Genomic DNA, 15,009 nt, shown 5'->3' on the forward strand with positions numbered 1-15,009 from the left:
TGAGATTTCTTCTCTCTTCCTGTCCCTATAACAATGGTCACCATAACAGGAAGTGAAGTGAATCTGGATATAGGGGGGGGTGGAAGACTAGAGAGTTCTCAGACCTCCACTGACTTAGTTACCCAGCCTGAAATTGTGCTTTAACGTCCGGTAACCCTGTCTTCAACAAGCTAGAATATGCAGCCAAGTCTGATTTAACCGGCAATTGTGCATCTTCTGCAATCAGCCAAAAGTAAATGTTTAATAGGGAATCCAACAAGTTTTCAAACCTTGCACACAAATCTTACCTTGGCCTCAGGGTTGGCAGATAGTATCTTTGCACCACACTCCACAGACGCATAATTGTTCCTATTCTTTTGGACCTTTACTGTATGCTGCCCCCCATTGACTGAGGCATGCGAAGACTGGCCTGGGAAAAAAAAAAAAAAAACACAACATTAAAATGGTGACTGACTTTGCCAGTTGCTTCTTGACAGCAAGTCCCTCTGAAACACTATGACTGGAAAACTTTGCCCAGTTCATATGATACAGAATAACATCTAATGTGAAATTCCAGGCTGTGATGACACTCCATTTAGTAAAGGACAGATTACGCCCTTCAGGGGCCATGCAGTCTGCTCATCTGACTATCTGACTGTCATCCAATTCCAGAAATGCCTTTTGTTATTAATATCTACAGAAAGGTAGTTCTAAAAAAACAAGGTCAAGTAACATCCCGCTAATGTAGAGTGGAATACGTGAAACAATTTCCTAAAAGGCAGTGCGTTTAGTTGCCTGTCCATTGGGATTGCATACAGCGTCCTAAACCGAAAAAAAAAAAAAAAATAAAGCACTGCTATTCGAGTAAAAATTTTAAGACTTTTTAAAGCTGATCTCTATGTTTTAGAGGAATTTAAAAAAACGAATTTAGACCAAGCTGGTCCAAACAAACTATTTACTTCACCAACACATGCAGTGGCTGTCATCAATGCATGACTATGTATCCGCAGCTACAACACAGCTCAGTCTTCCGGCAGCGGGATGGGGACCTTGTGTCCTGCTCCTACAACAAAATAGAGGTTGGGCTGAGTGCTGCTCAACCATTCATAGGGAGTTTTGTATTCTTTAATACAAAACATCCTCTGATTGGCTGAGGCAGAGAGGCGGGCAGATGCAGTTATGATCTTTAACCCAGCCAATCAGTGAATGCTTTGTATTCATTCATAGAATACAAAGCTTCCTGTGTATGGCTAAGCAGCGCTCAGCCTGATTCCAGTTTGTTCTGGAAAGGCCACAAGCTGCCAGGACACAGTGCTGTATATAGCTGAGTCTACACAGAGTTTATGCAATGGCCCAGCTGTATGTGTTAGTGAAGGAAAGCATTTGTTTTACACCAAACTAAACTGTACTAAAACATTGAGATGAGCTTTAAAGGAAATTCGCACTGAAGGTATGGAGCTCCCCTTGATTGATGATTTCTCCATCTGAAAATGCGAGATACCCAAAATGTCATTCTAAATGTAATGGCCTTAAACTTATCCAAGTCAGTGTTTTAGAAAAAGCATAATAAGGAGTTCTGGCTTTAGTCAGTACAGGATTTATTTTAGGAGAACTAAGATGACCTGTTCACAACTATCACTAGCACTCACCTTTGTGGGGATCCAAGCGCAAGTGGGAGCGGGTACCTCCCTCTACCCCCAATAATTCACCCCCAAATAAGGTAGGGAGGGGAGGAAAAGCAGAACTTCCCCTTTTGAGTAAAGCTACCCGTCCCCTTCCCATATTAAAATGGTCTCTATTGAGCCAACACATATGCAGCAGTACAACACTGGCAGTAAAACGTCATGTCCATCAGGACCTGTCTGCACCTGTGCTTTGACAGCCATAAAAGCGTAGAAGGCGCAATGTTTACAATCAGCTTGTTTGTATTATATACTTTATCTGCAGACCAGGACTAAAAAGAACAAGGATGTAGCTGAACAATACACCCCTGGATGGCGTCAACAACTTTCAGTGCCAAGAGCGTCAAATGCACTCTTTGCTACATTCTGGTACCTACTGAAAAAACGAAAATTGCAAACTGCAAAGAGAGCCCCTGCATACTTTTAGTCCTGCCCTATCCACCCACATACACTAAAAATTAAACTGCACTCAGAAATGAATGAAATAAAATTTAAATAAAATAAAAAAGTGACAGAAGTAACGACTCGTGAGATATTCTACACACAAACTCTAAATTTTAGCATAGAGTCGTGATACTAACACAATTTACAGTATAGATACCAAAACCATAACAGGTTAAAAAAAGGTTAAAAAAATAAAATAAAAAAAAATAAAAACACCCCCTCAAGAGGGAACACCCCCTATTAAACCACAGCCTGCAAAACTTTGCGGCCAAAAGAAGCATCCGCAGATGCCAAATTAGCAACCTTATAGAATTTTGTGAAGGTATGCACAGACGACCAAGTGGCCTCCTTGCAAACATGCGATATTGAAGCCTGATGACAGAAGGCCGAAGAAGTATTCAGCGCCCAAGTAGAATGCGCCGTGACAGGGAAAGGTGGAACCTGACCTTTAATGGAATAGGCCTGAGTCACCGTCTGTCTGATCCATCTGGAGATGGTAGCCGAAGAAGCGGCCAGCCATTTTTTTTTTCTTTTAAGAATCACCTTGTCTTTGTGAATCCCTAGGTAAGGCGAACAACAGGATAATGCCGCCAGTTCAGACAACCTGTGTGCCGAGGTGATAGCCACCAAAAATGCCACCTTCTGGGACAGCGTAAGCAGGGGAATCTCCCGAATATTTTCAAAGGGAGGCTTCTGTAGAGCTGAAAGCACCAAACTGAGATCCCAAGGCGGCAACGGAACCCGCACTGGGAGGGACCAAATGTCAGACACTCTGAAGAAAGGTACGCACCAGGGAGTGTGTGGCCAAAGGTCGTTGGAAGAAAATCGCCAAAGCCGACACCTGGCCTTGATGGCACTCAAGGCCAACTTCTGATCAACCCCCCGTTGAAGCAAGGTTAACATTCGAGCCACCAAAGAGCGAGGATGCACCCCAAGCAACTGACACCATGCAACGTACGTCTTACACGTACGATGGTAGATCTTCCCAGAAGTAGATTTCCTAGCTTTCAACAGTGCAGGAATCCCCAATTCAGATAAACCCCTATTCTTCAGCACCTGGCGATCAACAGCCAAGCCGTCAAAGCCAGTGACTAAAGCAGGATGGAAGACCAGTCCTTGAGACAGCAGATCCGACTGAGAGGTAGCTTCCAAGGAACGTTGAAATGAAACGTTCTGCCTACCTTCGAATGCTGGCTACCTCCAGAGCCGCCAGGACACTTCTTGAGCTCCTTCGGTTGCCACGACCGTGGCTTATGCCATTGTCCTATTGAATGCACACTGGACAACCCTGAAGATGATCCGTCCAATGAGCCAGACACAGTCTGATCGCTCAGAGTTCAAAGACGTTGATCAGTAGTCTGGAATCTTCCAGCATCCAGATCCCCTGAGCAGAATGCTTGCCGAGGACGCCTCCCCAGCCGGACAGGCTGGCATCCGTGTTGACCACTGTCCAATACAAGAGGAGGAAGGATTTTCTAAGCCAAAAGCACCAGAGAACAAAGCCCTCATATCAGGGACTCCTTCGTGCCCCGACTCAGCCGGATCGGATTGTCCAGAGACTGCGGAGTCTTGTCCCATGTGGTCAGAATCTCCCTTTGCAGGGACCTCGTATGGAACTGTGCAAACATAACCGCCACAAAAAAGGTAGACATCATCAGGCCCAGCATCCGCAAGCAAGTCCGGAGGGATGATCATCTGTTGGACAGCAGGAGGCGAATCACACCCTGCAATTTATGAAGTTTGTCCAGAGGAAGGAGCACTCTGGCTAAAGCCGAGTCCTGAGTCAGGAACATATTGTCCAGCTTCGTTGACGGAGCAAGAGCAGACTTCTGAAAATTCAGAATCCAGCCGAACTCCCACAGAGTTCGTATTGTGATCTTCAGGTTCTCCACCAGAGCAGAGGGAGACTCTGTTCACAGAAGGAGATTGTCAGGTAGCCCAGTACCACCATACCCCGTTGGCATAGAAAAGCTAGCACCAGGGTTAACACTTTTGTGAAGACCTGAGGAGCAGAGGCAAGAACAAAGGGTAACGCCACAAATAATGCTCCTCTCCCACAGCAAAGTGGAGAAATCGCTGGTGACTGGTACATATTGGAATGTGAAGGTAAGCATCCTTGATATCAATAGAGGCGAGGAAATCTGTGACGCAGGGATGCCACCACCATTCAAATGGATTCCATTCTGAACTTCTGTACCCACAGAAAGCAGTTGAGTGTCTTGAGGTCCAGGATTAGAACACTTTACCTTCCTTCCTGGAAACTGAACAGGTTTAAGTAAAAACCCTGAAACCGCTCCAAAGTCGGAACCGGGACAATCACCCCTTGAAGAAACAGGTCTTGTACTGCCCCAAACAGGCCCCCATGGAAGTCCACAGGACCAGAAACCAGCAAAGACGGGGAAAGGAAACCCCTTTGCTGCTTTTGGAGGGCTTGTGAATGCCAAACGGTACCTGCATCCCCTCACGCACAGATACAATCATTGCATCAACCAGCGCCTTTTCATACGTCAGCGCAGACGTGGAAGAAACATCCTCCCCATCAGAGGATTCCAGGTGCGTGGTTGCAGACCCAGCAGGGTGACCCACGTCCACGGCGGCCAAATCAGATTCAGGATCTGATGGGACAGGTGAGGCAGGAGAAGATGGGGGGGGGGGGGGCGCTTTTTGCTAGCTCAACGTCCGCAACAACACTAAGGGACAAACCCTACCACACTGGCAGCACCACCCAGTCGCCAGGCACAAGCACCAAGTGATCCTGAGCAGAGAGGGAGAGGACCTAACCAGACTCACCACCTGCAGAAACAAGCGTCTGCAGCCACCAGGATAATGCACTACACAGGCGGCTATCAGAAAGTAAAATCATCCAGGAGTTTGCACCAAGGGATGACGGGGGGGGGGGGGGGGGGTTGGGGACGGGGGTTGCTCCCACCGCCGAAATCGCCGCCCAAAGGGCTCCACTGTAATGGCTGCCGCTATTTACAATGGCAAAAACTAGAGCAAAATGGCCACCGGCATACACAAACATGGCCACCATTTATCTAGGAATACACAGGCTAAAATAAAATGGCGGCACCACGGCGCATTAGAGGGACCCAGGAGGGAGATCAGGCCTCGGACAGATGCAGCCAGGATAGGGGGCCATGGCAGGAGGCCCTCACCAGGTACAAGACCCCCCCCCCCCCCCCCCGCACACATTTGTTAGTCAAGTTGCCGATGGCCCCCTTTGCTTGTAGGCGCCCTGCCCCCACCCCAGGAACAGTGGCCAGACGCCCCAGTGTATGTGTATGTGTGTGTGTGTGTGGGGGGGGGGGGGGGGGGGGAACGCCTTGACAAGGGTGAAGGTAAGAGACTCGGCGAGGGGGGGTGCCTGTGGGAAGGAGGGGAACCGGGGGTTCGACCATCCCAAGGAGGGGCCCACGTCCACCCTGAAACCTCCAGAGGGAGAGGGGGGAAAGCTACTCCCCATACCAGGAACCAGGCGGGCACTGCTCCAGGCAAAACCCCTGTCAATCTAAATGGGGGGGGCTGTCAGCCAGGAGGAAGACATCGACTCAGGCCGAGACCCAGTCATAGGCGACTTCGCAAGGTGTTTAACTCGCAGGCCAGCCCTCATCTGTGCACACTCGCTAGACAGACCACTAGATCTAGATTATCCAACCCATTGCTCAGTCCGACAGTTAATTTTAGATCTCACAGGAAAAATCCATGGAGAGAAAAAAATTTTATCTAAAAAGAAAAATAAATTTGCCAGGACCAAAGATCCCAGCAAGTAACTAGGTCCTTACTCCTGACTAAGCAGAAAAAAGCTGAGTGGCTATAGCAGAGAGGGAGTATACCCTCCCTGGGACTGGCCATGGATGTAGCCAGAAGTATTTTCTGCCTAGTGTCCTACTCCTGTAGGGGGTAGTATAACTCCATGGTTATGAATACCAGGAGCTGTGTCTATCAATGAACAAAATAAAAATAGTTTTTTTCCAGAATTGACGCTTTTCTGGTTTATAGCGCCGGGGAGAAAAAAAATAAGTAATTTTAAAAAAAAATAAAAAATGGCCTGGTTATTAAGGGGGGGGGGTGTAAGACCTTCCGGTCCAGAAGTTAACACACGCTGGTTCCTGGATCTAAGGCACAAGACTCCTACAAGCTAGCTCTGGCTGCTGCTCTGTACCTGTAGGAAAGCTTGGTACTGGTGTGCATTACTGACGGTCAGCAGCCCAGGGCAGACAAAACTGGCCAGGACATGGAGTGCAACACAACGCACTCCTGCCAAGCTGGGACCCAATCTGCTCCAACAATTGTCAGGAAACCAAGGCCCAGGAGAAGGAACGCTGTGGCCGAGAACCACTGCTTTAAAATATTGTATATTTGACAGAGTGTGCTTTGTGTATCAAAATGTGAATAAAAACTTTATTTTTTTTATATTTGCCTTTTGTAAAACAAAGGAAATGTTACCTTCTTTAAAGCCCACCCTAAAAATGCACTTTCCTCCTTTCACTGACTATAAACCCAAACAGTCTAATCCAAAATAATTACATATGCTTGGATAAATAAAGCCAAATTATATAGACATAAGTGCCGGATCACATTTGTGCAATGCGGGAACGCTGCGAATATACAGCGTGTTCCCGCATCGCATCGGCAGTTCACACTGCCATATGCGATACAATGGGGGTGTCAATTAAAAGTTGAAAACCCCAGATAAGATCGCATATCGCAGTGCGATCTGCAAGTTCGCACAGAATCGGATCGCACTAGTGTGAACCACCATGCGATCAGATTCTGCTGCGGACCAAAAAAGGGTCCTGTGCGTCTTGTAGTGTGATTGCGGTGCAAATTCAGCCATACAAACTGTATGGCTGAATTTGCACCGCACAGAGATGGCATGTAATTCTAGGAGCAGTGCGCTCTGAATTACATGCGATCTCTGATCGCACTAATGTGAACAGCACTTACACACGGACAAAATCTTTAGCACCGGAGTGAATTTTTATTATATATATATATATATATATATATATATATATATATATATATATATTTTTTTTTTTTTATTCATTTATTTATTTAATTTATTAGGGATGCACCGATCCGATATTCGGATCGGATATTGGCGCCGATATGGCCAATTTTGCTAGATCGAAGGATCGGTAACATTGACCGATCCACTGGCCGATCCGGTTTTTGCTTAGTAACAGCTCAGCCATCCCTTACTTGGTGCAGTAGTAGTATGGGATGGGAACCGCTACTTCCTTTATAGTCCTGGCTCACAGGCGGAGTGATCTCAGATACACTCCGCCTGTGAATGGAGGAGCCGTACACATGAAGCAGCGGCTTTGCGCTGAACTGCAGCCGCATGCTTTGTGTGTAGCTCCGGATCGGTTCCGGTATCGGCGATTTCACAACGCCAGATATCGGTATCAGTTCCAAAAAAGACGGATCGGTGCAACCCTAATTATATCTATAGATCTATATATAAAAATAAAAACTCCAGAGAGAGTTTGGATGCATGCAAAATATGTTATACATAGTTAAATATGTGCAATTTTCAGAGTAACTTAGTGCAAGCATTTACAACAGCTCAAGTGTAAAACGTGAACACTACAAAGTTTCCCATTAAATACGGCATAAAGTTTAATGATGCAACAAAGTGTATACACTGTTCCCACGAGAGTGCAGTATAAATTTTTTTTAAGTACTGTCTGTCCTTGGTAAACGTGCACAAATGTACTTTACCAACACAAAGCACTGTAAACAAGGTCATGTTTTACCAATTTCGGAGTATAGCTTTTGACAGCCTGTAAGCTTTGCCAGTGCTCCATCACTCATTTGCTTTCCATACACAAGCTCTACAGAGATTAAACTACAAAGACAATACTGGGCACACACAGCAAGCCCAGCCTAGCTCTCAGCCTGTGGCTATTTTAATCTTTCACATGGATCAACGCTATTGTGAAAAATGTCAGACCTAAAGAATACAATCTGCTCTCTATCCATATTCTTCCATATGTTCTCTAGCCATATTTTTCAGAGAAGCAGCACATGAACCATTACAGCACCTTTTCTTAACACTTGAAATTAGAGACAATGGAAGTTGTGTTTAAAGGAGAAATTTGGGTTGACCAAAAAAATAAAAATAATAAATAAAAACAAACTCACCTCAATGCTAAAGCTCAAGAACTCAGCGATCACATAACAGATTACTCAGCTCTCCGTCCACTCAGAGAAGAGCAGTGACTATCAGCAGCTGGCTGTGGAGTGGATCTGTGAAGTCAGCCAACAGCTGGCTTTAGCCCACTGTCAGCTAATTCTGGCTTACAAGAGAGCACAAGAGGAGAAGTATAGCCAAAAACCTTTGGCCATGCTTCTTATACATATCCACCTGTTCTTTTGTAAAACTTAAAAAGGAAAGGTTACCTTCTTTAGAGTTAATTTCCTTGCATCTGCTAGCTGGCTATGGGTAAGAAAAATACATTTAATGCCCTTTTTTTATTCACCTAAAGCCACAGTCATGTGACCTTCCAGTCTCGAGTCTTCTCTCCTCTTCAGTTTACAAGAGGCAGGGTCTATGTCACTGCCTGCATAAAATGGCCAATTCCCATTGGCTGTCCAGTGATAGGGTCTGCAGTCTGTACAGTGATGTCAGCATGAGGGGATTGTCAGGCACCAGCCTACTTGGGCGCATCTACAGCACTGGATTAGCAGTCCCCTGCTAATCCCACTAGGCACCAGACGTAGATGGGAATATCTTGCTTCCCAAGGCAAGAAGAAAAATAGTGCAGGATGGGTTAGAGGGAAGTGGTTCATGCTTTGCCTGAAATGGGCTTTAACCAAAAGAATGAAGCAGAGGTAAGACATTGAAAACATTAGTTCTTCTCTATTACATCTTTGCTGTTCTACAAGATGAGCATGGTTGCAAGAAGATGCTATAGGGAAAAGACTGATTTTGCCATTTATCACTTGCACATATATCACATTTTTGAATTATCAGCACTTCATGGATCTGTAAAAAACGATCCAAATGTAAATCCAAACTGCATCAGTGGGTTAATGGATGTAGCTGGGAAAGAAAATATGGGAAATTTCTACTCTATAAAAAAAAAAAGCTGCAATAATCTGAACATGTAAAATGCGTCCTTGTCCATCAATTAGCTATTTGCATTTTAATACTTGTCACGTGACTGGCATAACTTACTTTTTTCTTTCTCCACTTCCATGACTTGTTTCTTCCACTCATCAAAAGTTGGAATGTCAACGGGGTCCTTTGTGTTCCCTGGAACAACCGGGTCACTTCCAGCCACCTCTCTGTTATCAGTCAGCTGTGTGTCCCAAAAAAATAGGTTTTAAAACCTGCACACTAAATGTCTGCTCATAATAAGCTGGTCTTCAAACTTCCAACAAAAAAAAAAAACAAATTCAACATTCATTTTTCTCATTACCAGTCAATATCAAGCCAATGGTTTTAACCCCAGATACTATGGTTTTAAATATTTGCCTACTTTATTTTCCTCTGAATGAACCACTTGCTGACCACAATAAGTATCTATACGTTGCTGTCTGTAAGTGCTTTACCGGGATTATGGCTGAAGATATCAGCCATAACCCCAATACCATTTTCTTCAGCTGGCTTTCTCCTGAAATCGGTCTGAGAGGCTCATATCAACAAAAAATGTTTTTCGCATTTTAAGGGCAAGGAAGAGATTTGGGATCTTGTTGACCCCAGAGCTCGCTTTAAAGAAGACCCGTCATCCTTATTTACATTCCTTGTAATAGGAATAAAAGTGATTAAAATAAAAGGGACAGGGAGTGTAAAAATAAAATTAGAACATTTTTTTTTTTTAATGCGCCCCCCATCCCTCCATGCTCACGTGCAGAAGTGTACTCAAGTTGCGCACACAAATGTAAACAGACTTCAAACCACACATGAGGTATTGCAGCAAATGTTAGAGCGAGAGCAATAATTCTAGTACTAGACCTCCTAACTCTAAACAGGTAACCTGTAAAAGGGGTTTAAAGCATTGCCTATGGAGATTTCTAAGTACCCTAACTTGTCGCCATTCCATGCCCATGCACAATTTTAAAAGCAGGACATGTTAGGAATCCATTTAGGTATTTATTATAGATGAAAAGGTAAGCATTATATAATAGAAGGTACACAGTCATCACCTTTATTATTCATTTTTTGTATCTGAACACTGATGAAATATATGTATGTGGACTTTTTTTTGAATAATTACGCCACTTACGTTTAATATTTTTGATGCACACATTTAATTTTTTTTTTTGCGTATTGTAAACCTATTAATTTTATCACGCACACTGGTAATTATTTAACCTAAACAGCGTCCTTTACCTTTTCATCTATTCATGCATCTTAAGTTTTATGTAGTTGGGATTAGGTGCGCCCACATAGATTCTAATTTATTAGATCTCGGCAAAACGTCATCTTTCGCATTCAAACAAAAAAAAAAAAATGGGGTAACTTTTTTTTTTTTTAATTAAAGTGTATTTTTTACCCCAAACAAATTGCGTTTGCAAAACCACTGCAAAAATACAATGTAAAATAAAACAAATTGCAAAAATCCCCATTTTATTCCCTAGTGTCGCTGTTAAAAAAAAAAAAAAAAAAAAAAAAAAAAAAAAAAATCACAATGTTTAGGGGGCTATAAGTAAATTTTCGAGCAAAAAATACAGATTTAACTATGTAAACAAAAAGTGCCAGAAAAAGTCTGGTCGGCAAGTGGATAAATGGAAACCAGTGACAAGTGCTTTTGTGCTATATACAGTACTACTGCTCTCTGGGGAAGAGAATGATTTAAAACATCTGGAAACTTATGTTTCCATGTAACCTACTAGTCCTAAAAATACATGGCAATGCCCTGCGCAGGACAGGTCTGGTGTAGTATAATGCTGCACAGTACAGGAAATTAAAACATGCGGTAGTGGTTTATAGAATGCAATATTATGCCACAATCCCCGCCATGGGCATACTGACCTCTTTCTCCAACTCTTCAGATGAATTAAGGTGTACTTTCGGTTCCTCTGCTTCTGGTTCAGGTTCAGGAGCGGTTTCTTTGGCTTCCATGTCTGATAATGTCACCTTTCGTTTGTTGTGCGAAACTGAGATGTTCTCAACATGTTCATTCACAAAACTACAGGGAATTGTTGAAAGGAAAAATTTATACATATTATATTACACATACACAATACAGATCTAGTAGCCAACCGTGAAGCATATACATCTTTGAAAGCAAGCATTTGAAGATGCATTGTTCATACAAGTGCGATAAAGAAAAGTAAATGACAATACCATGACACACATCTAAACACAAATATATTTGCCCATTCCCTCCCAAACTGCTATCTGAACATGCTTTTACAGACATTAATATTTTATATAAACTATGATATTTTTTTCAATAATTATCTGAAATTAAAACTGTGCAGCTGCAAAAGCGAAAAGAATTGGCAAACTAGGTCAGCGTTACATTTTGAGGGCAATTCTGCCGGAAACAAAACTGCAAGGCTTACTTCAACATGGCAGCAGCGGTATAAAGGATTAAAATAAGGTGTTTCTCTACTTGTGCATTTGAAGCACTGAACTGCAATCCACTAGAACTGCGCTTGTCAACATGAACAGTCAGCGAATAGCTTTATTTTTATAATTGTATACAATCTTCATCCTTGTTATTCATTATGCCTTTTAGTTGGGATAGTCAAGTCAAAGCTTGACTGGAAAAAGCCAGTCTGATGGTCGTTTGTATAAATGGCGCAGACCCAGAACAATCTGGAGCACCCCCGGCTTAAAAATATGGAAATTGGCAATTTCACCAAAAGAAAAGCATATCCTCAAAGCCTTTCAGTTTCACTCAAGTTTTGATATATTTCATGCAAATTTAGTAGGTGGATGCGTAATAGAGAAATGCAAGCAGAGCAGGCGAGCGGTGGAATGCAGCATGGCCTTAGCAGCAGATGGAGTTACCTTTATTCAGATTCTTGCTTTTGGAATGATTTTGCTTTAACAAGCACAACCTACTTCAATACTCACCTTGCTGATGGATTGATAAAGGAGGGCTCACTCTGAGGCTCAACCTCTACGGCCCCCCCAGTGTCACAGTCAGGTTCTGACTGCTCAGGTTCACTAGAGCTGACTACAGGGAGAGCGGCACTGGACGCTTCTATTGCACTGAAGGAAGAAAAATAACAGTCTTTTTACACTGGGGGAGTATCATAGAAAAATTGCACCAAACTATTAAGGACACACAAGGGGGTAGGGGACCAGGGGACATTCTCTGCATTCTCATACAAAATCAGCCAGGGACTAGCAGTAGATAAAGTTACTAAGCACACAGGAATTATTATTTTAGCTTTTACTGGATGCAATGCAATTAGGAGCCTGGTTTGTAATCTAATATGGATGTGGTTAAGATTGATTCATGTTAAAGAGATTTCAGCCATGACCACTCGCATGACTGCAGTATTGACTTATCGAATACCTGCATTGAACCTTTATGTAAAGAGGTTTCCTGCAGATTGCACAGTCAATTGGCTAAAAAGACAATGATATCCATGAAGAGGTACCAACAGACAAGATGACTGTACAAAATCTGATCAATCATGGTCAGATCATGGTATGATTACACATGTAATTAGCACTTTAAGATTTGTCCTGCCCATCAATTTCAGGAGAGAAACAAATGAAGGCCAACACATACCACTTTATTTCCCCATTCAGGCTAAAGCAGGCCATAGACTGTTTGAATCTCGGCAGGTTCAGCAGGGACCAAGATTTGAATTATGTATGGGCAGGCCGAATGTCAAAAATGTACCAGCATGCGACACGACATGTGATTATTGCTAGTGGCTATTATAGCTGCTAGCAGCAATCAGTGTGTTCTCCCCAGCAGGGATGGCTCCCCCTCCAGATCAATACAATGTCTCTGCGGGATAGATTCCCCCATCAACACAAACTGTTCAACAGCTGCCTGAATAGACTTGCACTGCCTTATAGTGACTGCATCTAATAGGATGCAGTCACTGTTCGCCCAATCATTTTCCACTTGGCTCAGTTGATTTTATAGTTGACTTTTGAAAAGCCAGATAGGAGTAGCAGGGCCACCTCTGGCTTTAATTTTGTTCAATTCAGAGGTAAGTGGACAGATTTTAAGCTGTCCATGGGGCCTTAAGACCAGTGCCAGGAGCATCTGTGTGGTTTAGAAGCATGAAAAAACTCCTTCACAATTTGTTTTGCAACAATTGCTCAGTGCCATCTTAGGTCTACTGGTACATTTAGACTTTCTGCCACAAGCATGAAGATGCTCTGATCCTACAGAAAATAGAGCATCAGCATTTCAAAATCTCGTAAGGGAAAGTCAGTACACAGGCAGATACAAGGCCAAAAAACTATCAAAAAGACCTTCAACCTAATCCGTGAATAGCACAGTAAAGCCTTTTTGGAACCAAAAGGTCTTTACAGATCTCATTCCATCACAGAACCCCTAAATAGGAGGAATATTCCTAATTTCAGGAAAAGTGGGCAGAGCCATGGAAATCATTCCTTTATCCCTCATCGGCCACATGCACCTGCAGATTATTAGCATAATGTGGGGCTATATTTATATTATACTGTAGTGAATCTGGAGGTGAATCAGGCTGATGGGATATAAAGGATTAAATCTGCATGGGTCCACCCCCCCCCCCCCCCCCCATCCTCAAATGAGGAATAATCCTAATTTTGGGTTATGTGATAGAATAAGACATTTGAAATTGTTCTGTTCTGAGAAGACTTTAGTGCGCAATGCACAAAATTATACCAGTAAAACAGTTATAGATCAGCAAAACATGTTTGTTACACACTCTGAGCCTTATGCAATATAAATGGAGAAAGAACGAAGTGGCAGTGCTGATGACTGCCGCTAATAACCGGTCAGTCAATCACTCTACTTTTGCTCACATTTTTATTAGTGAGGCCCCAGGAAGCTGCCAGTTGTGTGCCAAAATGTAGGAGTTTTGCTAAAAGCCAGCTGCTAAAATACAGACCAGTTCATAGCATAAACAGTTAGTTCTCAAACAAAAAAATTGTTGCCATTGCAGCGAGACATTTATACAGCCGTACATACTGAAATGTAGATAACTACTGCACATTACCAAAAAACATACATCATTTTATAAATACCCCACAAACTGATAACAAAAATAATTTTTGGCTGAACTACAGAAAAAAAGATGCACATTAGAAATATGCAGCATGCAGAAGTTGCCCAGACTTCAGGCTGTACAAGTGCTATAAATTGCTCAACTGTGTGTAGAAGATGCACACAAACTTACACAAAAAAATATGTAAATAAAAGCAGAACGGCCTAATATTTTCAAGGAAACATGCATGCAATACGTGCCATTTAAAGCATACATATTTTTTATCAGTGATATTTCTCTTGCCTCTAAATTTTCAAACTCAAGATTCTAAGCACAGAAGTAAAGATTTTTATACATTTTTCTCAAATTCTCCCGGGTCATGCCAACATTTACTCAAAGGAATGGTTTACTCTCTTCTGTTGGTGTAAAACTTCTAAGTTTACTCACTTTCACCAAATGTTAAAGTGAACAGGGGCCCAGAGACTAGGCACACAAAATATTTCCTTATAATAATACTTTCAAACAAGCCCCACTAACCTCCGTAGCTATAAGAAATGTGGGGTAAACGCAGCACAGAAATCTCAGCTACCGCGCCTCCTAATGTCAACAGCCATAGGTGTTCATAAGCTGGTAGAAATGACCATGTCTGCTGTGATTTTAGAGAATGAATTACTTCACATTACTAGCAGTTGGGTGTTCTTTCTTGCTGTGGTTTGTCAGGTACAATTCAAAAAAGCACACCATCCGCTACCACAAGCAGATTAACTGAAAAGGT

At 42.8% G+C, this 15,009-nt stretch overlaps 1 protein-coding gene across 3 annotated transcripts in view; it reads right to left on the minus strand.

The window, feature by feature from the left end:
* The window catches only part of SUCO (SUN domain containing ossification factor), a 158,969-nt gene that overhangs the window by 73,417 nt on the left and 70,543 nt on the right, over positions 1-15,009 (minus strand). For 2 of the 3 annotated variants that reach the window (XM_082266575.1, XM_082266574.1), the window contains exons 5-8: positions 12,148-12,285; positions 11,095-11,251; positions 9,295-9,418; positions 288-409 (exon numbers count right to left, since the gene is read on the minus strand). In XM_082266575.1, coding sequence (XP_082122701.1) covers positions 288-409; positions 9,295-9,418; positions 11,095-11,251; positions 12,148-12,285 — 541 coding nt within the window. The remainder of the gene's footprint in view (positions 1-287; positions 410-9,294; positions 9,419-11,094; positions 11,252-12,147; positions 12,286-15,009) is intronic. The other variant, XM_082266576.1, reaches the window with a different exon arrangement.

This window comes from Pelophylax lessonae, assembly GCF_965119305.1.
Source record: "Pelophylax lessonae genome assembly, chromosome: 8".
In the NCBI taxonomy this organism is placed as follows: domain Eukaryota; kingdom Metazoa; phylum Chordata; class Amphibia; order Anura; family Ranidae; genus Pelophylax; species Pelophylax lessonae.